Genomic DNA, 27612 nt, shown 5'->3' with positions numbered 1-27612 from the left:
GGTGTTTCCGACTGCAGAACTGCTGCTCACTGGATGTTTTGTTTTTCGTACATTTCTCTCTAAGACTGCTGTGTGTCAGAAACCCAGCAGATCAGCGATTTTTTTAAAAAAATTCTCCAACATCTGGCACGATCAAAGTCACAGAGATCACAGAGATTTTTCTTCTCCAGTCTGATGTTTGACGTGAACATTAACCGAAGCTCTTGATCTGTATCTGTGTGATCTGTGTGAAAAGCCCGGTTTGTGCTTGATGCTCATTTGCAGTATTAAACATACAGCTGAATTTCAGAACAATAGTTTAATATTTTAAACAAACATTGGCACTGCAGTGCTTCCTGATAAACTACATATGAGATTTTAATCTGTGATGCGCTGTAATCACTCCACTCCAGGCATTCACAAAATATATTACATCCACTTACAAATGTCCTAACACCTTCACAAAGTTTAAATAACACACACATACTGTACATAACACTACAAACCAGACTTACATAGACAAAATGTGACAAATCATCTAGCTTCCACTGGTTAAACCCATAGCTGGTTAACCATTAACATAAATATCAGTAGGTCAATATTGCAGCTTTTTCATAAATCAGTAGTATTGTCCTTATGGAAGGGTAAACATCGCCTTGTGTAGCAAGGCCTTATAGATTACGCAGTAAAAGTGTGTTTGTACAATTGTGCAACTTGATCAAAACAACCCTCACTCCAAACCTATATGACATTTAGGTAAAGATTAGAAAGCTGTCTGAGGTATCAACTGTTAAAACACAGAACTCGTGCAGTTTAGAAACGAGAACTAGCTGTAAAATAGTCGTGCATGTACGCCAAAGAACATGCCACAAATGCAATTCCTATAACAGTGATGTAGGTAAAGGTTTGTATCCCAAACCTGGACACGCAACATACGGCTATGCAGAACTGGAGGCGTTTGTGTGGCGGCCTGGGAAAACCCTTCGAATGTTGATCATTTCTACTATAGTATATATGTAGTAGTTCCAAAATCAGCAGCTACAAGCTTCCCTGAACTGAAATTGGTTTTTTTTGCGTATAAAATCCGGTGGTTACCCCAATGGTCAAAAGAGAGAAAATTTCTTCTAAAAATTTAACGCTGCATAAAGGCGCCATGACTACATCGACATTTCTAACCTAATCTACTTATGGTAAAACAATATAACTGATAAATTTTAAAGAATTATACATTTACAATGGGAAATTATCTCTCACTTTGATTATCAGCATCATCCTCATCAGTCTCTGTCTCAACACTTGACGTAAAAGTCCCTTGCAACATTTTAATACAAGCACCGGCTCCTGAGTGGCACCATCGAAAAGCGCTATCACGGAAGAGTTCGAATCCTGGAGATGCTACAGCCGTCTATAGCCGGGAGATGAGGGAGCAAAGTTGGGTGTGCCCTTGGGGTGGGAGGGGCATACATACATACTCTAACCTGTCAATCTGAACAACACTAGCCAATCGTAGGCATCTGAGCTTGAGCTCATGTATGTGGAAGAGGGCGGATAGCGCTTTCCTCAAAGTGTGCTAATTGTCTCGTCACTCAAATGATCTCTGTTCACGCTAACATTGGTTAGGAAATAATCGCTTCTTTCTAGGCGACTAAACTATGTAGGCTAATCTCCTTTTGGTTATGGCACATAGCTATCAACAAACGTGAACAGAGCATGAAATTCACTATGTGAGGAAATGAAATTTAGCTAGCAAGATTTTAGACTGACTGTTTATACTAAACTGGCTCATTACCCAACACGATTAGAAGTTAGAAAGTAGACTTTTTCTGTTGCAGGAGCATCGGATGTGAAGTGAAGGTCATTCTGCCAGTATTGCTATGTCTTAGTTATGTGACCATTATCTCGTAGCCTACATGTTTGTGAACATTAGCAAGGAACGCAGTGGTTGAGAATTAAAAAAAACCTCTGTCTTACAGTATATTATTAGCAGAAAAATCAATTTCTTTTCCAGAATTTAGCCACAGCGATATCCGATGGGTTTTCCCAGCCGCCACACGTATTGATTACACGGATTATAATAGTTTATAGTATTGTTTATGGAACAATAAATTGGAGTCACTTTCACTCCGGATACCTGACTCATAATCCTTCTGAGAAACAGCAAGTGCTTACAACAAACCCTTTGATTGTATCGAGCTTTTTCATCCTGAGACTATCTGAAAGATCCCTTATACACATTGCACTAGTTTTGATCAGACTCTAGTTTGATGAGCAGATCCTGAAGATTCTGGAGACTGCAGGGCTCAGATTCTCCCACAGAGCTGAGCTGGAGAAGGAAGAGCTTCCTCTGATCCGGGACTGAGGCCAGAGAGAGAGCGTCACGCAGCTCAGGCACGCTAACAGCATCCAGCTTGTCCTGAAACGACGGGTAACACGACAATCATTCTGAGGAACTGACTAACTGCATCAATGTTATTGTGTCTGTTGTTCATTAAAGATTTATTTTCTCTATTTAAATTGGTAATTGAGTGTCCTAATACACTTCACTACATACAGTAGTGCAGTGGATCCTTCCTTGCACGCTCCTAACGTGTCCTAAAGTCTGGAGTGTTTACTAATGAATACACTAGAATTCATTTTAATTCATTTATACTTCGTTAGACTACTGTGCTAGTAAATATGTACATGTGTGTTGGATGACGGTGTCCAGGTCACCTGTTTGTTTCCCAGTATTACAACTGGAAGTCTCGTGTCGAGGCTGAGAAGGCGGTGAAGTTCATCTTTAGCTAGAGGGAGTCGTCTTCTGTCTGAGGAGTCCACCACGTACATCAAAATATGTGCTCTCTTCAGGAAGTCAGCCCAGTACGCACGCAAGTCCTCACCACCTCCAACTGAAAAGAAAAACATGTCTTGTCACGTGGTATTGAATCTTTTTCCATGACTCAATACACCAACTTGTTGACCTGCTTTTCCTAGATTCAGACTAAAGGACATTGTCAACAATGATTTTTCCACCTCTTCTTCATGTAGCAGACTTTCAAGGTTGAGTTGATAAACAAATAAGAATGACATCAGTAGAGCAAACATGAAAAAAAAAAAAGAAAAGGAAAAACTGTAGGACACGTTCATCGCCAGCAATAAGTGAGACTTGATAACTGATTACTTGATTTCTAACGTAATAGTTATTATTATTATTATTATTTAAATATTATAAAGAAAGATGTATGTAGGCACATTTGATGCATACTTTCTAGGAAGTCGAATTCGCAAGCGGGTGTGTGGAGACGGATGAAGTTGAAGCCACGCGTTGGGGTGCACTTTCTTTTGCAAGCTGCTCCATTCAGCTGCTGTAGAACGCTGCTCTTCCCAGCGCCGTCTAAGCCGAGGACAAGGACCTGCCTCTGTCTGCGCTCCTCTTCCTCCTAATACCACATTTAAAAGAAAAATGAAAACTTATCTCCTGAATGATTTTATCTAGTCAAGTACAATTCATTCATTCATTCATTCATTCGTTATCTTGTTCACTAGGCACACACTCATTCACACCTAGGGCCAATTTAGACAAGCCAATTCATTTATTGGCATGTTTTTGACAGTAGGAGGAAACCGGAAAACCCGGAGGAAATCCACGTGAACATGGGGAGAATATGCACAGCGTGATTTCAGGATAGAAATCAGAGATCCTGGAGTACCAACCGTACCAACGTGTCGCCTTAGTCAGGTACTGAGGGTCCTCAAAAAGCATAGACTTTCTCGCCTCTCCACTAAGCCACCCACAAGCAAAAGAGGTGCCGTCATGCACAAGTGATTAATGTTCTCCTCAGAGTATGTTGAAGCTCTGAACTCTACAGTGCAAGTTCAGGAAATATCTGATGTCTGGCTTCTGTATGTTTAATAGTGGCACTCATAGCAAAAAAAAAAGTCCTTTTTTAGTGTTTATAGAGGTTATATTTTGCTTCGACATGAAGATTTTCAAAAGTAACAATTACACTCTATTACAATATTAGAAAACAGAAGTGGAAAGATCAAAAGCCTTTATTCAGGTATGTATGTTTTGGTTTTGTTGAGTCGGGGAGAGGAAAAATACCCTAAAAACTTCCTGATATTCCTGATCTGCTACAGGTTGCCTGCAAATTCTGTACAAGTAATTCACAATCAGAGCTGCTCAGGATGGATTTGGTGGGAGTTATTACACAAAATATTATTGTGGCTGGACAGTGCAGATGGTGTCAAGATATGGCTAGTTAGCTCGCTAGCTAAACGACAGGCTGGACTGGATAGTAAAATTCATGTTAAATAACAGAGAACATCACAACAAACAGATAATAAAAATACAACAAAAGCGATAAAAAGTGAAAGCTAAATACATTCTCAGAGCCTCAAATACTGGCATGGCCAAACCGCAGTAAGCCAGTGGTGAAGTTACTATGGAGACACACTAGTTAGTGTTTAGTATGCTGTTTGGGACGCAGCTTTGAATAGTCCTTCAGATTAAGGGCATTTTCACACTTATTTTCACAAATACTTGAGTCCACACTCAGAATCGATTCTAGGATGGCTTGGGGGCGGGGCTTATAATCTCAAGTTTACATTCGCATTCCTTCTGAACTGTGGAACAACTGCGCATTTCCATACATCACTTTTGTGCAGACAGATATTCTCAGTGCTCACAACACAAAGCTGAACTAATTACAGTGCTCCAGTCCTATGAGATTCTGGTTTTATGCATCAGTAACCAAAACAACCCTTTCCCCGGCATCACGAAAGTTGAAACAGGAAGTAACGTGAAAAGTTGAACAAGTTGGAGTGGTTTGGTTGAAGTGAGCTCCAGACCAACAGTTTCAAAAGGACCAGGGACGTTCTGTTCTCAGGAACGCTCCCAGGCATGAAAACAGCGTTCACGCTTCACCAGTTGCTCAGAAGGCCCTGAGTGAAAACAACCTAAATCTTCAGTGTGTATCCTGCAAACACATTTTTTTTCCCCAAAATCCCCAAATCTCCCAGCATTTTTAACCCACGAGGATTTTTGCTAAGCAGCAGTTATAACATGTAGCCTTATTTCCCACGTGTAACATGCAGAAACTTTAAATCTTATATTAGCAGATTTAAAGGTTTAAAATTTCAGTTTCACTAAATTAGTTAAATGGTTATTGCTTTATGTAACAATTTATTACTGAAGTGAAATGAGGAACAAATGTTTTGCAATGTCAAATGCCAAATATTTCACTTCCCTATGCCTGAAATGGAGCAGACACAATGTGAGCCTTTCTGTTTTGTTTTTTCTTTCTCATTTTTGTTGATTGCAGCTCACTTCCAGATCGTTTCTTCCACTTATCCAGTCCTGGAGAAGCACAGCGTTGAAACTCTACCAAATTTAATACACCTGATCCAAATCATCAGCTAATTTCCACACCGATTATGTGCTCAATTTGGTGTTAGACCTGAATTTAACACTCCTGACATAACAAGATATTAAGGCGAGACACCACAGGAGAATAGTCATTAAAAAAAAAAACAATAGATATTACAATCCATCCTTGTCAGCTGAGTGCTGATATTCCTGCAAGTATTTTAGATCTGGAACTTTTTTTTTTTTTTAATTTCATTTATTTGTGTAAATGAGGCTTCATCTAATTAAATATGCATACATTTACATATTTAATAAAACCAAAAATGTAGTCTTTTCTAGTCTTGTTTTTGATATTTATTTCACTCTGAAGAAGCTCTCATGAGAGACTTTTCCAGGAAAGTTTCCCGGAATATCATTTCTTCATTGTTTAAATAAGGAATAAAACACAACAGGGGCATGCTGTGATAGGAAAACAATCCACGACGGGGTGGTGTGTAAGGCCCGATGCAAAGCAGCGTTACCGTCACCATCCTGAAGTGTATTATTTTCCAAAATATGCATCTTATACCACAACAATTTGTAAAGGATTACAGTTTTTATTTATTAATGAACAACATGTCGTACTTTTTAACCGTTTATAGTTACATTTAACTTTGCAAAACATCCTCAAAACGAGTTAGTTCCTGTTATTGTAATAAATGTTGTATAAATGTTATCTTCTATAAAATCTGTAGCCTGTGAACGTATCCTTACAGAAAACTTCATCATGTTGTCTGTTGATGTCACGCTTTCTGACTTCCTGTTTCAGAAGGAAGTACTTCAATACGTCATACGAGAACAAATCGCCTCCAAGACTCCGTTTCATGGAGACTTTATCAAATCAAATCAAATCAAATTTTATTTATATAGCACAAATAAACACAACAATAGTTGACCATTGTGCTGTACATAAAAGATAAAAGATAAATATCTAAAAAAGAGAAAAAAGAGAATAAAAGAGAATAAAAAGACTGCAAATGGTAAAGGGAATTTACATCAAAAATACCAATCAGAAAAATGTAATTTTTTTCTTGTTTTTTTTTTTTTACAAACCAAAGACAGTTGTAGGCCTGACAGAAGAGGTAAGTTTTTAACTTAGATTTAAATTCAGACTCTGCAGAGATTAGTCTTAGGGATAAAGGGAGACTATTCCACAATTTTGGACCAATGATGAATGAAAAAGCTCAGTCGCCCCTCGACATAAGTCTAGACCTCGCAACCATCAACAATCTTTGTTGTGATGACCTTAATGATCTAGCAGAGTTATTTAAATTCAAAAGGTCGGAAAGGTATTTTGGAGCTAATTTCTGAGAGCCAGTCAAAAGCCTGGCGGCTGCATTTTGAACCATCTGAAGACGACTTACATTGGATTGACTCATTCCAATATAAAGAGAATTACAGTAGTCAAGCCTAGATGAAATGAATGCATGAATCACTCTCTCAAACTCTGCAAATGTTAAAAAACTCTTAGCCTTAGACAGTAATGTTAACTGGAGAAAGCTAGATTTAACTACAGCATTTATCTGTTTGTCCAATTTCAGGGCACTTTACATGTAGAAGCGACGATGTTGTTCACGTCAAACATTTGTCTGACTTTTTTTTTTTTTTTTTTTGCATAATAAATAAAATGTCTTCATATTTTTTTGTCTACAGAATTATCTGAAACTTTTAATGATCTGAAACTTGGCTTAAGCTCCGCCCACTTCACCATCACGTCACAATCATACAGATTCAAAGAATAGCTATAGGAAGCCACTGAAATGTTTATTTATTTATTTATTTATTTATTTAAATTTAGATTTAAGATTTAGATCCTTATTTTACTGTTTATTTGTTTGCTGCATTTCAAAAAAAAAAAAAAAAAAAAAAAAAAAAAAGGAAGCCATTTCATGGGAAGTTAATGACGTCAGAAAGTGAAACTCACCTGTCTTAACACACCTCCGAAAATGTAAGAAACGCCCATAACATGCTGAATATTCCGTCATACCATGTTAACACAGAATTTATTACAAAAGAGTGCGATTTGCATATAGGAGTGCAGAATATTTACGCATATTATCATTATTATTATTATTATTATTATTGTATTATTAGCTGGTTTCTGCAGTAACCTGTTCAGAAGAAATGAACGCAGACCTCTTTAAAGGCGCAGTAGTCTTCCGGTGTCCACACTCTCCTCCTGTAGAAGAGGTTTATGGCCATGAACACAGCGGCTCCGAAGGCGGCGGCGGCGGCCATTAGAGCCACGCGAACATGCCGGAGCACGAACATGTCCGAGAGAGAGAGAGAGAGAGAGAGAGAGAGAGAGAGAGCGAGAGCGGACACCGGCGGCAGCGCGCGAGGAAGCGACAAGGACCCCAGCAGAAGCAGCAACAACAACAACAACGAGTCGCGTTCGCTTGCGGGTGCCGGAGCACGTGACCTCCGTGTTTGCGTCTTGTGAGGTGTCTGTGCTCCCGCAGTGGCCAGAGAGCGGCGTCCTGCTCCCGCAAATCACCTGCGGTCCTCTTCAACAATGTCCCACAAACTCCACGTGTGAAATGATACGATTTTTCAGACCCTGCATATATTAGTCACATGATCTCACGTGTGAAAAACACACGAACAGGTGAAATGATGCGATTTGATTTGTAGACACCTCACATACTATTCACGTGATGTCACGTGTGGAAAAAAAAACACATGAACACGTGAAATATGATGGCACATTTGGGGGAAAAAAAACACATGAACATGTAAAAGGTATGTTTTATAGACACTTCACATATTCACATGATGTCACGTGTGGAAAAAAAAAACATGAACACGTGAAATGATGTGATTTTTAGACACTTTACCTATTATTCATATGATGTCACGTGTGAAAAACACAAACACGTGAAAGGTATGTGAGTTTTTTTAGACACTTCACATATTAGTCACATGATATCACGTGTGAAAAACACACGAACAGGTGAAATGATGCGATTTGATTTGTAGACACCTCACATACTATTCACCTGATGTCACGTGTGGAAAAAAAAACACATGAACACGTGAGATGATGTGATTTCTAGCTACTTTACATATTTATATGATGGCACATTTGGGGGAAAAAAAAACACATGAACATGTAAAAGGTATGTTTTATAGACACTTCACATATTCACATGATGTCACGTGTGGAAAAAAAAAACATGAACACGTGAAATGATGTGATTTTTAGACACTTTACCTATTATTCATATGATGTCACGTGTGAAAAACACAAACACGTGAAAGGTATGTGAGTTTTTTTAGACACTTCACATATTAGTCACATGATGTCACGTGTGAAAACACATAAACACGTGAAAGATGCGATTTCTAGACACTTTATATAGTCGTATGATGGCACGTGAAAAAAAAAAAACATGAACATGTGAAACGTATGTGTTTTTTTTAGACACTTCACATATTCACATGATGTCACGTGTGAAAAAAAACGTGAACACGTGAAATGATGTGATTTTTAGACACCTCACATATTATTCACATGATGTCACGTGTGAAAAACATACAAATATGTGAAAGGTATGTGATTTTTTTTTAGACACCTCACATATTAGTTACGTGATGTCACGTGTGGAAAAAACCACATGAACACGTGAAATGATGTGAATTTTTCACATATTCAAATGATGTCACTTGTGAAAAAAACATGAACACGTGAAATTACGTGATTTCTAGACACTTTACCTATTATTCATATGATGTCACGTGTGAAAAACACATAAACACGTGAAAGGTATGTGAGTTTTTAGACACTTCACATATTAGTTACATGATGTCACGTGTGAAAACACATGAACAGGTGAAATGATGCGATTTTTAGACACTTTACAAAGTCATATGATGGCACATGTGGAAAAAAAAACACATGAACATGTAAAATGTAGGTGTTTTTTTTAGACATTTCAGATATGCACATGATGTCACGTGCGAAAAACTTACAAACACGCGAAAGGTATGTTATTTTTTAGACACTTCACGGACTAGTCACATGATAGCACATGTGAAAAACACATTAACATGTAAAAATGTATGTGATTTTTTTAGACACTTCACATATTCACATAATGTCACACGTAAAAAAACCTGAACACGAATATGTGAAGTCACGTGTGAAAAACATACAAACACATGAAAGGGATGTGAGTTTTTTAGACACTTCACATAGTCACATGATGCGACATGCAAAAACACGTGAACAGGTGAAATGATGTGATTTTTAGACATCTCACATATTATTCACGTATCATGTGTAAAAAACACATGAACACACAAAATGCATGTGATATTTTTAGACACTTCACATATTCACATATTCACGTGATGTCACGTGTGGAAAACATAATCACGTGAAATTATATGATTTTCAGACACTTTACATATTATTTACATTGTGTCACGTGCTTACTTGAGTTCATGTATACAATTTCATGGCATAACATCCTGAAATACATCTTGGCATGTTTTCCCCCCACGTGATCGCATATTATTCACGTGATGTCACTTGCGAAAACTTCCGAACGAGTGAAATGATGTGATTTTTAGACATGCCGCATATCTTTCATGTGATGTCACGTGCTTACTTGAGTTCATGTATACAATTTCATGGCATAACCTCCTGAAATGCATCTTGGCATGTTTTCCCCCCACGTGATCGCATATTATTCACATGATGTCACGTGCGAAAACTTCCGAACGAGTGAAATGATGTGATTTTTAGACATGCCGCATATCTTTCATGTGATGTCACGTGCTTACTTGAGTTCATGTGTGTAATTTCACGGCATTACATACATACATACATACATACATGTTGTTTCACGTGATCACATATTATTCTTAAGATATCACGTGTGAAAAGCACACCAACACGTGAAATGATGCAATTTTTTTGTAACGGACAGGACTAAATGGTGTGTCAGATTCACAGTAGTACCCTAGATGAAGCCAGGTAAATATTTTCATATCTTATTTCAGTACAGTGATATAGACAGTTCAGTAGAGCGTGTGAACTTGACACGAAACACGTCACTGTAAATATTGATACGTGTATATATTTTTTTAAAACTCAGACAGTAGCCGGAGCTCAGGTTTGAACCAGTAACCCTGGAGTTGTGAGACACCAATGCTACCTGCTTCACGACCTCTGAAAACACCCGAAAGACACGTGATATCCGTCAAATTTCCCTTGAAGTGTGCGAATGTGCAAAGTGTGCAGATGTACAGGTTTAGAGAGCAAAAAAAAAAACAAAAAAAACCCCAACAGATTCAAAGAATAGATTCAAGAAGTTTATGAATGTGAAAAATGCACACCAGGAAGTGTTGGAAAGCTACTGCACATGAGAAAAACTGCTGATTGAGTGGGTTTACTGCATTGTAGTGTTTACTAAAAGCTAAATAAATGAAGATATATAGATGAATAGAGTAGTTTTATAATTAATAAAAAAAAACAACATTTCAATGGCATTCTATAGCAATTCTTTGAATCTGTATGATTGTGACGTGATTGTGATGTGGGCGGAGCTTAAGCCAAGTTTCAGATAATTAAAAGTTTCAGACAATTCTGTAGACAAAAATATGAAGACATTTTATTTATTATCCAAAAAAAATCAGATGAATGTTTGAATGTTTGACATGAACAACGTTGTCGCTTCTGCATGTAAAGTCTCCATGAAACGGCGTCTTGGCGGCGATTTGTTTCCGTACGACGTATTGACGTATTTCCTTCTGAAACAGGAAGTCAGAAAGCGTGACATGACAACACGATGAGTCTATTGAGGATAAATAGATGAATAGAGGCTATTACAGAGATCATGACACTCATGTCATATGTTTTTACTTTCCCTGTGTACAGAAAGAGAAATACCACACCTTCCTTAGCAACCTCAAACCGATTAAGTCATCGGCTGCTTGTTAAGTAGTGTTGTGGCAACAGTATGACATGAATTTAAACACGCTCCAACCTTCTATATGTCAGTTCACCTGACTTCATTGTAATGTTGTGAGGTGTGATTTTTTTTTTTTTTAGACTGAGCTATGATGATCATGTGGATGTGTAGGAATAATACACACAGCCCTCCACCTCCATCCTCTCTCTGGAAACAAACCGGGTTCCCCGGTGGTTCTCCAGGGGTCTGCTGTCTACGTGGAATCACGCCCACTTTCCCTCACTTTACAACACTCCTTTATACGCTTAATGTGATACTTACTTCTGAACAATGATCACTCAGAAAAGTCAGAAAAGTACAGGAGAACATGTTCTTGATTGTTTATCAGGTTCAAATAGTGTACGAAAAGAGAAGGACTGATGCCAGTTCCGTAATGTTCTCAATGTAGACAATATTATCCAGAAAAGCTACTAGATTAGACATTAGACATTAGTCATTCAGATAAAAATGCTCCACTGACAGAAAAAGATACAGTGTAGGGACATTTTGGAGGCACAAAAAATTACAAGTGTACCATTACAGGCACAGAAGTGGTCCTTAAAGTATAATTCTGTATCTTAAACGTAAGCTACTTCCTGCAAGTACTCTAAATAATATGCTCTTGAAGATACCGCACAAGACACAAGCACTTGTACCATGAAAAGTACCATTTAATTGTACATTTTTCTCAAAATGCTCTTAAACTGAACTTTAGGAACTCTTAAGCTGGATCGAACCGGGAACCCTGGAGTTTCCTTATACACACACTAATCAAAATAAAAATAAAAACGAGGCTGAAGAACTGTAGTTGTTGAGCCGTGGTTGTAGCTCTGGGTTCATGAGTCTGTACATGTGTAAATATGGAAATCTACAGTTTAAAAAGAATAAATGTTTACCCCCTGCATAGTGTAACTGACCCAGATCGGTGAGTTTTTGAATTCATTTTTAGCCCAAGGTCACTAATTTTCTCATTCAGACAGTTTTAAAAACAAATTCAAGATCCTTAAATAAGAATAAAGTTTACAGAGTGAGAAAGGAAATGTTGTTAGAAAGGTTAAAATGTCGACAGGTATTGCATATTGGTGTGTGTGTGTGTGTGTGAGAGAGAGAGAGAGAGAGAGAGAGAGAGAGAGAGAGAGCTGGATGGAGCTGCTATTTGGGGAATTACGGTCATTAAATAAGGAACAAACAGGAATTGTTAGAAAAGTTAAAACTTTGACAGATTCTCTCTCTCTCTCTCTCTCTCTCTCTCTCTCTCTCTCTCTCTCTCTGTGTGTGTGTGTTTGTGAGACTGAGTGAGAGAATTTTTGGAGAATTACGGTTATTAAATAAGAATAAAACTTTATGGAATAAACTGGAATTGTTGTCAGAAAGGTTAAAATGTCGACAGGTGCTGTATTTTGGGGTGCGTGTGTTTGTGTGTGTGTGTGAGACTGAGAGAGAGAGAGAGAGAGAGAGAGAGAGAGAGAGAGAGAGAGAGAGAGAGAGAGAGAGAGAGAGAGAGAGAGAGAGAGAGAGAGAGAGAGAGGAATGCGTGGCGCTGCTATTTGGGGAATTACGGTCATTACCTGCGTGACGTCACTCATCTAACCGCAGCATAGCGACCGAGCTGTAGTCGGTTACTGAAGGAGAACCGCAACCGCTTTAAAGCCGGAGGGACAAAAAAATATAATAAAAAACACAAAACATTGGACAAAATACGCAACTTTTTTCCTGGAGAAGACTCATTTAGCAAACGTGGTGGATTTTAATTCTAAAGAACACACCGACAAACCTGGAATGTACTCGCTGGTTAACTGTTTTTCGAGCTACACAGCTAACTAAGCTAACTAGCTAAACATGGAGGGTAGAAATTGAGCCAAAAAAAAAAAAAAGACAGAAAAAACAAATATGAAGATTCTTCATGCACGCGGCCTAAATTCTGTATTAACATCCATCTAAAAAATATTTTAACTCTTTAATTCACAGTGTCTGTTGTTTAGTTGAGTTTCCATGGACGGTATAATGTTACTTTTTTAAGTTGTCTAGCTAACCAGCTAAGTTTTTAGAGACTCACGCGCGTGTATTTAGAAAGATTTTTATCTGCTTTGGTGCTAATAAGAATAATAATAACATTTAAAACTACTAACGCACGACTGTGTGTGTGATACAGCAGAAATTTTACGACATTTTGAGTAATGAAATGCAGTGGAGAAGTGTTCCTGTGTTCTTCAGAGATGCTCCGGGTCGCCTGTGAAAGAAAATAAACTATCAGGAATACTACTAATAATAAATAATAATAAATAATAATAATAACAAGAAGAAGAAGAAGAAGACGTCGTGATGAAAAGTCGGGAAAATCCGGGACACGTCGCGGTGCTTGAGGGTTTTTAATGGCACTTTGGGCGTCGGATGTGGAGCCACGACACCCCGAAAACAACCCCCATGGTTCTGATCGTTTTAGAAGATATATTACATGGAGACTAGTTGGTCATGCCGAGGAAGGAGTTACCGTTGCCAGAGGGTTGGGAAGAAGCCCGAGATTTTGACGGGAAGGTCTACTACATTGACCACATCAACCAGACCACCAGCTGGATCGACCCCAGGGACAGGTATGTCCTGCTCCAGACCTCAGTTTTCCTCACCAGACCATACGAGTCATAAGCCAACGATTCAGTATTTAACGATACTACTGAATCTGATACAATTTCAGTTCGTAAGCCAGTGATTCGATATTTGACGATACTACTGAACTTGCTGTGATTACGATTCATAAGCTAACGATTCAGTATTTAACGATACTACTGAATCTGATACGATACAATTCATAAGCCAGTGATTCGATACTTCACGATACTACTGAATCTGATACAATTCATAAGCCAGTGATTCGATACTTAACGATACTACTGAATCTGCTACGTTATAATTTCAGTTCGTAAGCCAGTGATTCGATATTTGACGATACTACTGAACTTGCTGTGATTACGATTCATAAGCTAACGATTCAGTATTTAACGATACTACTGAATCTGATACGATACACGTTCAATTCGTTAGCCAGTGATACGATATTTGGCAATACTACTGAATCCGATAGGATTACGAGTCATAAGCCAACGATTCCGTATTTAATGATACTACTGAATCTGATACAGTTCATAAGCCAGTGATTCGATACTTAACGATACTACTGAATCTGATACAATTACGAATCATAATCAAGCTATTCAGTATTTAACGATACTACTGAATCTGCTACAATACAATTTCACTTCATAAGGTAGTGATTCAATATTTGACGATACTACTGAATCTGATACAATTATAGTTCATAAGCCAACTATTCGGTATTTGAGAATACTACTGAATCTGATGTGATTACAATTCATAAGCCAACTATTTGATGTTTGACAATACTACTGAATCTGGTAGAATTACGATTTGTAAGCCAGCGATTTGATATTTAACGACACTACTGAATCTGATACGATTACAAATAATAATCAAGCTATTCAGTATTTAACGATACTACTGAATCTGCTACAATACAATTTCGATTTGTAAGCGAACGATTCGATATTTGACGATACTACTGAATCTGCTGTGATTACGATTCATAAGCCAATGATTTGATATTTGATAGTACTGAATCTGATACGAAAAGATTTCGAGTCATAAGCCATTTCGAGTCATACAACTGGAACTGCTATGATTACCATTCATAAGCCAACTATTCAATATTTGGCGATACTACTGAATCTGATATGATACAATTTGATTCATAATGCAGCTATTTGATATTTGACGATACTGCTGAATGTGCTGTGCAATGATTTAGTTTCATAATCCACCTGTTCAACATTTGACGATACTACTGAATCTGCTACAATACATTTTAGACTCATAATGCAGCTATTCGATATTTGACGACATTAGAGAATCAGCTCTATCATACAGATTCAATTCTTAAGGCAGCAGTTCGATATTTGACGATGACGATAGTACTGAATGTTCTACTTTATAATACGATACGATACAATTTCAATTCATAAGCCAATAATTCGTTATTTGACGATGCCACTGAATCTGCTACATTAAGATACGATACAATTTTGATTTAAAATCCAAATACTTGAGATCAGATTCAGTAGAATCTACGCATACGATACAATCTCGATTGTTAAGGCAGCGATTCTGTATGTTGATGATGATACTGAATCTGCGATGATATGATGTAATTTTTATTCATAAGGCAGCGATTCGATGTTTGAGAATCCCAGAGAATCTGTTCAATATGTGACACAAGTTAAATTCTTAGGACGACAGTTTAATAGTTGATGGAACTGTTACGACAGAATCTTTCACGTTATGATACGATACAATGCGATTTCGTTTCATAAGCCGATGATTCGATATTTGACGATACTACTGAATCTGATGCAATACAATTCAGAAGCCAGTGATTTGATACTTAACAATACTACTGAATCTGATACAATTTCACTTCGTAAGCCAGTGATTCGATATTTGACGATACTACTGAATTTGCTGTGGTTACGAGTCATAAGCCAACGATTCAGTATTTAACGATACTACTGAATCTGATACGATACAAGTTCAATTTGTTAGCCAGTGATACGATATTTGAAAATACTACTGAATCTGACAGGATTACGAGTCATAAGCCAACGATTCCGTATTTAACGATACTACTGAATCTGATACGATACAATTCATAAGCCGATGATTCGATATTTGACGTTACTACTGAATCCGATACGATTCGATTTAGTATCTGATACGTGACCGACTTTGTTCAGAATCTGCTGTAGGCCTAGCGTTAACTCATGAATGATGACGACGTAGAGAAGAACTATTTTAAAAATATCAGCGTTACGACTAAATCGCCTTGCTAGCCTGTTAACTTGTGTACACATCAGCTTACAAATACGATAATTTTTTACACACCAGATTTATGATTGTTGCTTCGATTCATTTCAAAGATATATTGATCCAAATCGTCAGATTGTTGCGCTTCCGTTGTTATGTTATGTTATGTTATGTTACGTAGGCTGTGTTTTTCGATACTTTCCAAACCGAATAACAGCGTATTTGTCTTACGTTATCATCTTAAGATCGACAGTTTTTTATATTTTTAATTATTTTCTTTCACAGATCATGATGTTTCTGTGTGAGGAAGAAAGAATCCAAATAACAGACAGTAATCATGAGCACTGCATTTAAAAATAAAACTTTAAAAATGATAGTTTGATGATACTTTTATTTAATGTGAACGAAAAAAAGGAGTTTTAAAGAATGAAAATATTATCGGAAAAATTGCTGTTTAAATAATGATCATGATTTCTCGGGTAGGTGTATCGTGACTTAATTTATCGTGATATCGATATTATATTGTAATATCGCTCAGCCTTAGTTTAATGTAAACTTTTGAATAGTGTAATCTGATTTTTTTTTTTTTTTTTTTTTCAAGCTCTTCATTTTAGGAGTTTTTTTTTTAAAGCTCTATTTTGTTACTTTGTAAGTGAATTCATTAATATTTTTTCTGCTGCAAAGAATTTATCTCGACCTGACATTTAAGCTAAACAGTAACCATTCTGTGGTATTTTTTTTTTCCGGTCCTATTTGGACTTTGTCCTAAAATCTTTGCAGGAATGCATAAGATTATTAGAGAATGTTCAAGCTTCACTGACTCGTGCATATAAAAGTAGCTTTTTGAACGTTTCACCATCCATGCATTGATTTTCTTATTTTCTCTTCTCTTTTGATTACTGTATTTTTTTATTTTTTTTTAATTGTTGTTGTTGTGCTGATTTTCCCTCCCGGCTCACACCGAGTCGAGCGTTGGAACACGATAGCGGTCCGACCACATATTTTTCTCCCTTTGTGTGTGGTGCAACAGGTTTGGCTGTAGCTGGGAAACCAAGACGGCGAAAAAATTTGTAAACAAGCACCTAGGACACATTCCTGAAAGTACTGCATGAGCATTGCGCATAGAGGCATGCAAAGGGGAAAAGGGAAAAAAAAAAAAAGGGCCCGGCTCTCCCCCCAAAAAACAAAAACCATCCCTTTCACTGCATGCCACTGAGTGCACGGCAAGGTCAAAGTTCACCACACGGCTCTGCGAGCAGATAAAAAAACCCAAAAAGGTGTAAATTGCAGCTTAGAGTGCATGTAGAGGTCTGTAAATATCCGAATAAACTGGTTCTGGTTGGGTCTGTGGCCCGATTTACAGAACCTAGTATATATATATTTTTTTTTTTGCATGGCTGTAGAGATGGCACGATGCCTCGAGTATCAGCCGATATCCGATACCCATCCGATATTTTTTAAATGGCTTTGAAATTATATTTTTTAAAAATATTTTTTGGAAGAATTTACTTAAAAAAAAAATACAAGCAAAAAAAAAAAATAAAAAAATAAAAAATGGTGGATCCGATTTCATATCGAACATCGGATCCTGTAACAAGATCAGAATTGGATTTGGAAAAGAAATATGTTTTTGAAACTGGAAATGTTTACCTGTAAAGAGACGTTAGGGTTGATTTGATTATATTTATACTTTAATATGTTTATTACAGTTTATTTACTATGTAGGGGATTTTTTTTAAACTGTGGAGTGTTTATAAAAAAAAAAAAAAAGAAAACTGAAAGCTTAATATTTTTAAAGAAAACATAAACATATACCATAGAGCAGTTCAGTTCTCCAATCTGATTGGTCAGAAGGTGTGCATTATTTCTGTTTAACAGCACGGCTCGGACAGTAGTTCCGGCTTTAACGTGAGCGATACGTTAATATTAACGCGCTCATTCTAACACATTATCGTTACCGTTTCTATAGTAACAGCTCGTACACAGGGACAGGAAGCGCCACATAATCTAAGACTAATAATAAACAGATTTAAAAAAACGTGTTGTTTAACTAAGTAATGCTTATAATCGCTGATGTGGTGACTTTTTTTTGTTAGAAGACATTTATTTATATTTATGGAAGGAGTCTCCAGTGTCAGTGCTTTGGAACAGTCGTGGTGCTTTGCAAAGTTTATCAGCTCATGAACGTCTTCAGGACAGAGGAGTTTTCGCTTTCCAGTTTCTCTGTAAAATGACAGAGAAAGAGAGCCTAGTGAGGGAACGGCTGTTTCTCGCTGCTGTAACGTAACCGAGAACAGGAACTAACTTGTCTCTCGGACGTCACTCAGCATTAAATCTAACTATAAACCGTTAAAATGCGTGACGTGTCCTTCGTTAATAAATTAAACACTCTAATCTTTAGCAAATCGCTGTGGTAGAAGCAGAATAACACTCTCCAGATCATGCGGTTGTATGAAAATCATCCACTTAAGGGGCGTAGCGGCACTCCACCGCGTGTTGCGCCGAATCACACCACCCCAGCGTGCATTACTTTCCTATAACTGAACTCGATTGGACTGCTTTTCCAATCAATCAATCAATCAATCTGTTCCAATCTTTTCCATTTGTCACAGGATCAGACTGATTGCCTTCTTTTTTTTTTTCTCCAATATCAGAGCCACCTTTTTTTTTTTTTCTTTATATTATCAGCTCAATAGCTGATCTCCTGGGTATCGGATCAGTGCCACAGCCATGATGCCACGAATTCTAACTTCAATCCAGGCTTTTCTGTTTCAAAATGGTGCCATAACAATATAACCGGCGCTCTAGCATATGTAAACAGATCTGCTTTGAACAATTACGGATATCATCATCAGAAGAAGAAGGAAAAAAAGGCTTTTCGGTGTCCGACGTCTGTAACGCGTCCCGTAGAATCGCACCCGAAGCACTGACGCACTGATCTCGTCACCAAGCACTCGAAAAAATCTGATTGTGTCTTTCTCATGTAAACAAGCATTTAAATGAATAATCTGATATGTACTGCTGTGTCCAGAAAAATACAAAAACCTGCTTAAACATTAGAAGGTTCTGAGTTTGCATGAAGGCAGAGACGTGTTAATCAGTGGCTTGCCAAAGTCGAGCAACGGTTATTTATTAGCGTGTTACTCTACGCCAGGACATGCGCTCCGATCCTGGGCTTGGCGCTAATCAGCTTGGACAGATTATTTTGGAATTAGTCAACATGGAGATAGGAAGTAAATTAGAAAGCCATTTTTTTTAGATTGCTGTAATTATACACACAGTTTTCTTCATTTCGTCGATTAACGAGCGAGATTCTGGTCGAGTTGTTTACGTAACGTAATTACAGGGAATCTTTCTGAAGGATCTGCAGCGTTCACTTCGGAGTAGATTTTTAGATAAACGAGAATATTCACAGCTCCGTTGCTTGATAATGAGGTCCCATTTGACGATGTTCTCTCCTGCGGTTGGAAAAAACACACACACACACACACACACAGCACCATGGAGGCTGACTCTGTACACGCTCAAGTTATTAGACAGCGAGCACTGCTGCGGTTAACCCACTTTTCCTCCGCACCGAAGCGAACAATTAAAGATCGCTGTGGAAAATATGGGATCTGAAATCTGCGTGGTGGACGTTTGAAGATATTTTTGAGTAGATATGGTGAAATTAAAAAAAAAAAAAGATTGGGATGAATTCTCACGTCAGACGAATGTAACATGAAAAGCAGACGCTCTGTATTGTTGCTATAGCAACCGCTCATTCACGTGGACTTGTATAACGGACGCTTCACGTAACCTAAAGCTAATAATAAATGGATTTAAAAAAAACCTTTTATTTAACTTTTATTTAATTTAGAAAAACGTATAACGATTTTTTTTTTTTTTTTTGACATTTTCTGTTAAGAGATTTTTTTGTAACATTTACGGAAGGAGTCTCCAGTGTCAGCGCTTTTTCGCTACAGAGGAGTTTTTACAATTTGCGGTTGCTCTCTGTAAGCTGCGTGTTTTTCACACTGATAACGATATTCATACAAAATCCGATACGATACATCGTGTTACGATACGATGCATTTTTTTTTTTTTCAGTACAGTTTTGTTTCCTTTTGAATTCCTGGTCAACTTCTGAAGGTCGATGTCGGCGGAGTCGCGTTTAATTCTGTGCTAAATTAATTCACGTAAATATGCGGCTAAAACACAAAGCGTTTATAGTTTACTTACTTTACTGGTTTCAAGTTAATCTTATTTTGCAAGTGCTCACAAATCTAGAAAAAAAGGCGTAATGTTTACTTGAACCATTTGCTTGCTAAAGTGGGGGCGTGGCTTTTGAGCTTAATTTGCATATACTCTCACAGAACTTTAATTTCAGTTCATTTTGAGCTTTGTGGTTGGGTTGTTTGCAATATTTCTTGTTTTGTGTGTGTGTGTGTGTGTGTGTGTGTGAGCGCATAAGTAGTCATGTTTGAATTTCCCAGTTCAGACATTATGCTGAATTAATGATAACTTTTTAAAAGATGTGTAGTTTTTACAGTCTGGAGATTCTGTAGTTCATTCAACTCAAGTAAATTTTACTCAAATTTAAAAAATATTTAAAAAAAAAAAAAAAAAAGAAAAGTTGAATTTATTTACATTTTCTATGAGAATAATCGTGAATAATCAGCTAGCTAATCCTCGGGTTGTGTAAACCTTACTTCACATATGCTTAGATCAATTTATTAAGATTTTATGTGTAGAAATTGTTTCCACTTTTCTGCAATGTTTTTTTTTTTTTTTTTTTTCCCCGTGTCGGGGAGGAACAGGTCTGAATCTCGTTGAATTAACGGACTTTATGAGATCATTTACAGACGTGGTGCGTGTTTATGGTTATAATAATCAGGCTGATCAGATCTTTACTTGTTATATTTACTAATGAGTTCTCCATTTAACCCGGCAATATCGATGCGCCCCGAAACAAAAAGTTGTTGTGGCATGTGTACGGTGCTTCTAGTTTCTGCTGCACTGCACTGTTCTGTTTCTCTCTCTCTCTCTCTCTCTCTCTCTCTCTGTCTCCATGTCACCACCAGCACATCGTTTTCTCCAAAGAGACTAATAAATAAACAGAAAAAAATTTAAAACTGGGATAAAATATACTTTTGTGGTGCGATTTCAGCGACAGCGTGACCAGCGAATTGCGATTGTCTCAACTTTCTGAAAAAATCAGTAGTGCAGTAACGACACTCCAGTTACGATTCGATTCAATTCGGATCATGATACCGGATTCAGTTCGATTCTCAGCAGTGTTGTCTGTATAAATCAAATAAATATAAACCAAAAAAATTTTACGTACAGAGGTTTAATATTGTCAACAAAATGCACTACAGGTTCACCGATATCTTAATTACTAAATAAATTTATAAATTCTCCCAAAAATGGGATTCAAGCGATGTGACTCTAGCTAGCCGAATTTCAATCTAGCTACCGTTAGCTAGTAAGCAGTGATTGATACCAGGGACATTATATATAAGCTGTGATGTTTTGTGTGTATGTGTGTGTGTGTGTGTGTGTCCTTGCTTCAAATATTATAGACGCATTTGAATAACTTGCGTTAAATGACGGGGTGTGAGGATGCACTGTGTCATGAACGTGTTTGTAGCCACACACTGCCCGTATTTATCTCAGCCGTTTTGTTGTTTACGTACGTGAATACGTGTTCTGCGCTTAGCTAGCTAGCTAGCTCACGATCTAATGTTAGTCACATTTCTATATAGATATGAGTTTGTTTGCAAGTAGCCGACTTCCGCGTCATTTCCCAATAGCCGCTGAGAGTAGAGGTAGGTTAGCTAAAGCTGTGACATCTAATAAGAAGGACCTTATGAATGACTGTCTCGTCGTCGTTGAAATGCCATTGATACGTACATGTGTGTGTGTGTGTGTGTTTGTGTGTGTGTGTGTGATGAATGCAGAACCAGGCCTGCCTTGTCTTGTTTGTATTGAAGATGTCATTGTGTAAGACTGTATTTTGGTTGTGAATATGGCTCATGCTACTAAATTAAATTATCACAAAACTGTGATATAAATGTGGAACCAGTTTGAGATGACTTTATGGCACGGCGCATCATCATGCCGGACGTCTCTGTTATTCGATGGTAAACTTTAGCCGTAAAGCAACGCACACGTGTTCAGACCATGTCGCGTTGAAACCATGCTCGGTTGGTATTACGGAGCAGAGAGTGCGGCGAGAAAACACTCCCCACACCATTACACCACCACCACCAGCCTGAACTGTTGACATGACGCAGGTCGGGTTCAAGAAATCGAGATGTATTGGACCGAGTGATCTTTAAAGTACGCGGTTGATTTACTTTAAGCACAGAACGGAGAGCAGGACGAATTCCAAGCTTGTTAAGGACTTCCTTTTTTTTTTTTTTTTTTTTTAAAAAGACACCTGGTTTGTAGTGGTTTTCATCTTCCGTCCTCAACCTTCGCTGTGCCAGTCAGTGTCTGGCTCTGCCTCAAATATTTTTGCAGGAAGAACGAACGATAAGATTACACAATGCCATAATGCTGCACAGCACTCTTCAAAGAAATGAAACAACTTCCACGAACGATGGCTGGTCTGAGCTCGAAAGCTGTCACACAGCGTTCTTATTGACAAAGTGTTTCCAGACACTTTCCATGCATGGTGATAATATTATTATTATTATTGTTATTATTGTTGTTGTTGTTGTTATCATCCCTTAAGCATGATGTGCTGAAAACATGGAATTCACTGGAATCTGTGTGCGATACGGGCCGGGCCTTTCATCAGGGGTGCATCGGTGTTTTTACTGCCGGACCTTGAGCGCTGCACGATGCTCTTTGGAGTCTCATAAACGAATGAATTTATAGAGTGTTCTGAATGAAAGTGCCTGACTCATCATTCTGCTATGTGCCGTGTTTGCGCTCAGCCGCACGCTTTGTCAGTTTGCATTAGAGCACGGGCGCTGAATGTTTGACTTCCCAGGGGCTCTTCCGGGCTCCTCTGCAGCGACTCGAGAGGCGATAAGAAGCAGACACACCGCTTCTAAAACTCTCAAACTCTTCTCTGCAAGAATCGCAGGAATCGCTCATGAGCTCTCTGTTTTGAACGCTGCACAAATTACAATGTTTGCACCAAATCTGGTGCGGTTTTAATCACGTAACTGATTTGACCATGTAAATTTTATAATAATAATAATAATAATAAAGATTGTGGTTGTTTGTAAATGTGTAAAATAGCGCTGAAAGGCTTTACTGTCTTTCATCTTGCCGTATTTTAAAGTTCTTAGCCGGCCAGCAGAGCGATACGATGAGTAAGATCTGGAACGGCATGTCAGTGACCACCAGCTGGCCTCGAGTCAGCCTCACGGTGGACAGATCGGGTTTGGGGGGAAAAAACAAAAAAAGGAATAATGGGATTTGCCAAGCCTTCTTTCTTAGCACCTCGGAAGCTTTCCTTTCTCTCCGGAGTTAAATTTTGAACAGGGGTCTCTGCGTGGCGTTTCATTATTCATAAGGTGAAAAAGGAGCCAGTTCAGTTTCATGGTCTGGAGAAGTGAGTAGGGGATATACCAACTCCGGGCAAGAAACAGGGGGGTTAAGCAGAAGCGGGATTTGTTTTCGTCAGGATTAAACTACCGATTTTTTTAAATTTAACAAATTCTTTAAGTACGTATCTGTGTTCCGTGACTTAGAAGGTTAGCCAAGGTCATCTGTTTCACGTCTAATCCAACCTGACAGCCTTAACAGTGGGCTGAAAAACTTTTACAATCCTGTACTTTGACCAACAAACCGGCAAACAGTTAGTTAATTACAAACATCCAACCTGCTGATTGAGGTTCGGAAATGTTTTGCCCAACCAGCCAAGCAAGATGGCTAGCTCGTGTTCGGTTTTCCAGCCTGCTTTATTAGCATCGCAGACCGGAACTACGAATAAAGAGTGAGCGTCCTCACCGCCGCTGCTCTGCCGTCCTGAGCACCGAGCTTTGGAAGCCCGCAGCGTGTTGCCTCAGAAACCTCCAGGCGATGGGTCAGCAGGACCTGTGGAATGCCAGGCCTCGGTTTCCGGCTATTGTGCTCAGCAAGCACCCTAGAGGTGAATAGGCAGACATTCTTCCGCTACCCTTCCCCCCCCTCTTTCACTTTTACTCGCGTGTCACATTCACAGAGTATCAGCTTTTACAACCAGTCCTTTTGCATCAATTTTGAAATTGAAACAATTTTTAAGACGGCACGGTGCCACGATCTCGATACTCATCTGATATCTTTTCCTTTAAAAGAGGGAGTTCTTTTTTTCTTAACTGGAGCACTTCACTTATTTGGAAGACTTGCACAAAAATAAAGTGTAAATATAATACAGTGAATCCTAACAAATAAAAATTCAATCATGGCGCTTCATATGGCGCTTTTTCCATTTGGTACAGGATCGGATCAAATCAATTTTTTATCCCGAGATCCAGTCCACTATTTTTTTCCTGATACTGGCCCAATGCTGATCCTGGTACTCTACAAGAGTGAATGGAGACTGAAATTAGAAAAACATATATATGTTATTTTGTTTTGTGCTTGGCTGAGGTTGAATCAAAAAACAAAAACAACCTGTAAAAGTCGGTCTGTTGATGAAGATGAAATGAAAAAAAAAAGACTTTTTTTTAAATAATAGGAGATACAAGTCACATGTTTTGGTGCTTTATGTAGAAATATCTAAACCAGGAGTGTAATTCAGTATCTGTATCTGTTTAGTGCTTTAATTCACAAAATATAACAACAAATATCAGTTTGCAGAACTTTATTCAACTCTTGGACAGTTCCTCAGCCTCAGCTACATCACTCGAGTTCATCATTAAACTCCACCAGACGCTTTCTGGAACTTTCTGGAAAGCTTTTTATTTTATGTGACTGAAGTTCGGGAATGAGGTTTCAAAAACAGCGAAGTCTTTCCCAAATCACAGGACTGTTAATAAGCTTTGATCAGATTTACTTTAGTGATCGGATTTGTTACGTTGCGGGAAGATCAGAAACGCACGCTACGCTGGACACGAAGCAGTGGAGTCCTTTAAGTGCTGTTGTATTGTATTGTAATTCCTGTTTGAAGAAATTCTTTTAATAACAACGCAGAATATTCATTTAAAAGTGACGAAAAACATTTCCAATCAACATCTTTTTAGAATATTTAAAAAATTATTTAAATGATTATTGTTTGGTGACTCCAGCAGAGAGATGCAGCTCAGTAAACAGCTAAACGGAGCGGCGGTTCTATAAATAAAAACATTTTACCTTTTGTGAATTATGCAGTTTTTACAGAAATAAAGTTTTACTATAGAGCTCAGTAAAGCAGTGTTTAGGTCGAGTTACAGGAACAAACTACTGACGATAACCAAAATAAGAAACAAAACAAATAGCGTGACGTCTATTCGAAACTGTATTTCTATCAGTTCAGCACAAATTATCTGTTCATTTCAAATGATATGTTCAGAAATGTTTTCGTGATGTTTTTCAAAAGCAAAAGTTATTTCGCTGTTTAATTAAAGAAAACTGTTACACTAACGAGGATGAAGCGGGTTAATGAATAAACGTCTGCTCTGTGCATTACCCTGCGTTCACTCTCACAAGCCTCAGTGCGACAGGTGACCGTTTATTTGCGACGTAAAATTATTTGCAAATTAGGTATGACGTCATAAAGCGACAAATCCAAACAACTGGTTCGAATGATTCCTCGGAAGAAACGTATGGTGTGTGTGTGGTATGACTTTATTTTTAAATTTTTTTATTTTTTCCCCATTTCCCCTCTCACAACTTTAGCTCCTACCTGCAGTTAGTTTCTGTGTTCTACCTGACGCTACCTGAAAAACGTATAACTGTAGGTTTCATCTTATCCTGTCGTATATGCGTCCTCTCACTGCATGTCTGTAGTGACATCATGAACAAAAGCTCGGAAGGAAGTATGAGAGATCGATGTGTGAGCGTTGGTGTCTCTGGAGAATGTTAGCTAATATATAATAATAATAATAGTAATAATAATAATATAGTAATACAGTTAACTTGCACTAATAGCTAATATAAAGCCTAGAACATAACATGGAAATCGAATAAACAATTTTATAGCTATTATAGATATCTATATAGATTAAAGATTTATAGATATTTATACACACACATGGTGGAGCCTCTTGTCGGTGTACGCAGCTAGTACACTTAGCTTGCAGTGCTAAGCTAATATGATGCGTGGCATGAAACGTGCATCCAACAACCAGTTTTCACTCTTGTTTTCATGCTATTAAAGTAATAGAATACATTTTAATCAACTCCTGGCACTCGGAAGAAATGCAGTGATGTTCCGCGATCGTCCTATCGTACTACGATGCCCTGGATGTCTCTGTAACTTTAAGTCCTTCCTGTTGTTCGGTGTCTTGCAGGCACACTAAGCCCTTGACCTTCGCTGATTGTATTGGAGATGAGTTGCCTCTGGGATGGGAGGAAGCGTACGATCCGCAAGTCGGCGCCTATTACGTCGACCATAACACAAGTAAGTTATACATCGACCCACATTCAGACTGATCAGCTTGCTTCTTCTTAGCCTACGTAGACGTGCGTTTTAGTGCTGTGGAGTGTATGATGTTCTGATATCATCTCTCTCTCTCTCTCTTTCTCTCTCTCGCTTACAGAGAGCACTCAGCTGGAGGACCCGCGGGTGCAGTGGCAGCGCGAGCAGGAGCTCATGCTCCGCGAGTACCTCAACATAGCCAAGGAAGCGCTGAGCGCCCAGAAAGAGATTTACCAGGTCAAAGAGGAGCGGCTTCGACTGGCACAGCAGCAGTACAAGCAGCTCAACGACGCCTGGAGGGACAAGTCTTCCTCACAGACCAGCTGTAAGACTGGAGCATAAATGTTTAAAGTGATACAGCAACCAACAAAATTTAAGTAAAGAATAAATAATAACGTTTTAGGAAAGTGAAAGGAAAGACAGTAACCTGGTTGCACAGTAACATCACCAAGAACAGCTAGAAAATCGTTGAAAGAACAAGAAGAAAACTTATCAGAGATCTACCGCAAACTTATCAGAGATCTACCGCAAACTTATCAGAGATCTACCGCAAACTTATCAGAGATCTACTGCAAACTTATCAGAGATCTACCGCAAACTTATCAGAGATCTACCGCAAACTTATCAGAGATCTACCGCAAACTTATCAGAGATCTACCGCAAACTTATCAGAGATCTACGGCAGCATTAAAGGAGCTGCGGGAATATCTGGTAAGTGTTGGTGACTCCCTGCATGTGACAGCGGTCTCCTGAATCTTCTCGTTTCTGGCCTGGTACGATGGCTAGACGGAAGCCCATTCATACGAAGAAAAATAAAACTTAATAAAAAAAAAAAACCCTCCTAAATTACCCCAAACCATGTGGCAAAATGTGTTATG

General features: G+C 38.2%; 2 protein-coding genes across 2 annotated transcripts in view; one reads left to right on the top strand and one right to left on the bottom strand.

The window, feature by feature from the left end:
• Window positions 1–283: 283 nt before the first annotated feature.
• Window positions 284–7976, bottom strand: arl10 (ADP-ribosylation factor-like 10). Its single transcript, XM_026939030.3, has 4 exons — window positions 7502–7976; window positions 3224–3398; window positions 2692–2867; window positions 284–2392 (listed from the first exon to the last, which is right to left on the bottom strand). Exons 1-4 carry the CDS (start codon window positions 7634–7636, stop codon window positions 2219–2221), a joined length of 660 nt encoding a protein of 219 aa, XP_026794831.3. The 5' UTR covers window positions 7637–7976; the 3' UTR covers window positions 284–2218.
• A 4918-nt stretch (window positions 7977–12894) lies between these two features.
• The window catches only part of wwc1 (WW and C2 domain containing 1), a 42952-nt gene continuing 28234 nt past the window's right edge, over window positions 12895–27612 (top strand). Inside the window, exons 1-3 of the mRNA XM_026938978.3 lie at window positions 12895–13913; window positions 26607–26716; window positions 26856–27059. Coding sequence (XP_026794779.3) covers window positions 13795–13913; window positions 26607–26716; window positions 26856–27059 — 433 coding nt within the window. The 5' untranslated portion in view covers window positions 12895–13794. The remainder of the gene's footprint in view (window positions 13914–26606; window positions 26717–26855; window positions 27060–27612) is intronic.

This window comes from Pangasianodon hypophthalmus, chromosome 15 (assembly GCF_027358585.1).
Source record: "Pangasianodon hypophthalmus isolate fPanHyp1 chromosome 15, fPanHyp1.pri, whole genome shotgun sequence".
In the NCBI taxonomy this organism is placed as follows: Eukaryota; Metazoa; Chordata; class Actinopteri; order Siluriformes; family Pangasiidae; genus Pangasianodon; species Pangasianodon hypophthalmus.
Note: the sequence above shows the minus strand (reverse complement) of the source record. Positions and strands in the feature narration are given on the sequence as shown.

What these genes read in the sequence shown, in the direction of transcription:
- arl10 (XM_026939030.3), bottom strand. Translation starts at nt 7,636, where the DNA reads ATGTTCGTGCTCCGGCATGTTCGCGTGGCTCTAATGGCCGCCGCCGCC. An exon ending in ACTACTGCGCCTTTAAAGAG is followed by an intron (nt 3,399 to 7,501) that starts GTCTGCGTTCAT and finishes ATGTGGTATTAG; the next exon opens with GAGGAAGAGGAGCGCAGACA. An exon ending in TAATACTGGGAAACAAACAG is followed by an intron (nt 2,393 to 2,691) that starts GTGACCTGGACA and finishes CCGTCGTTTCAG; the next exon opens with GACAAGCTGGATGCTGTTAG.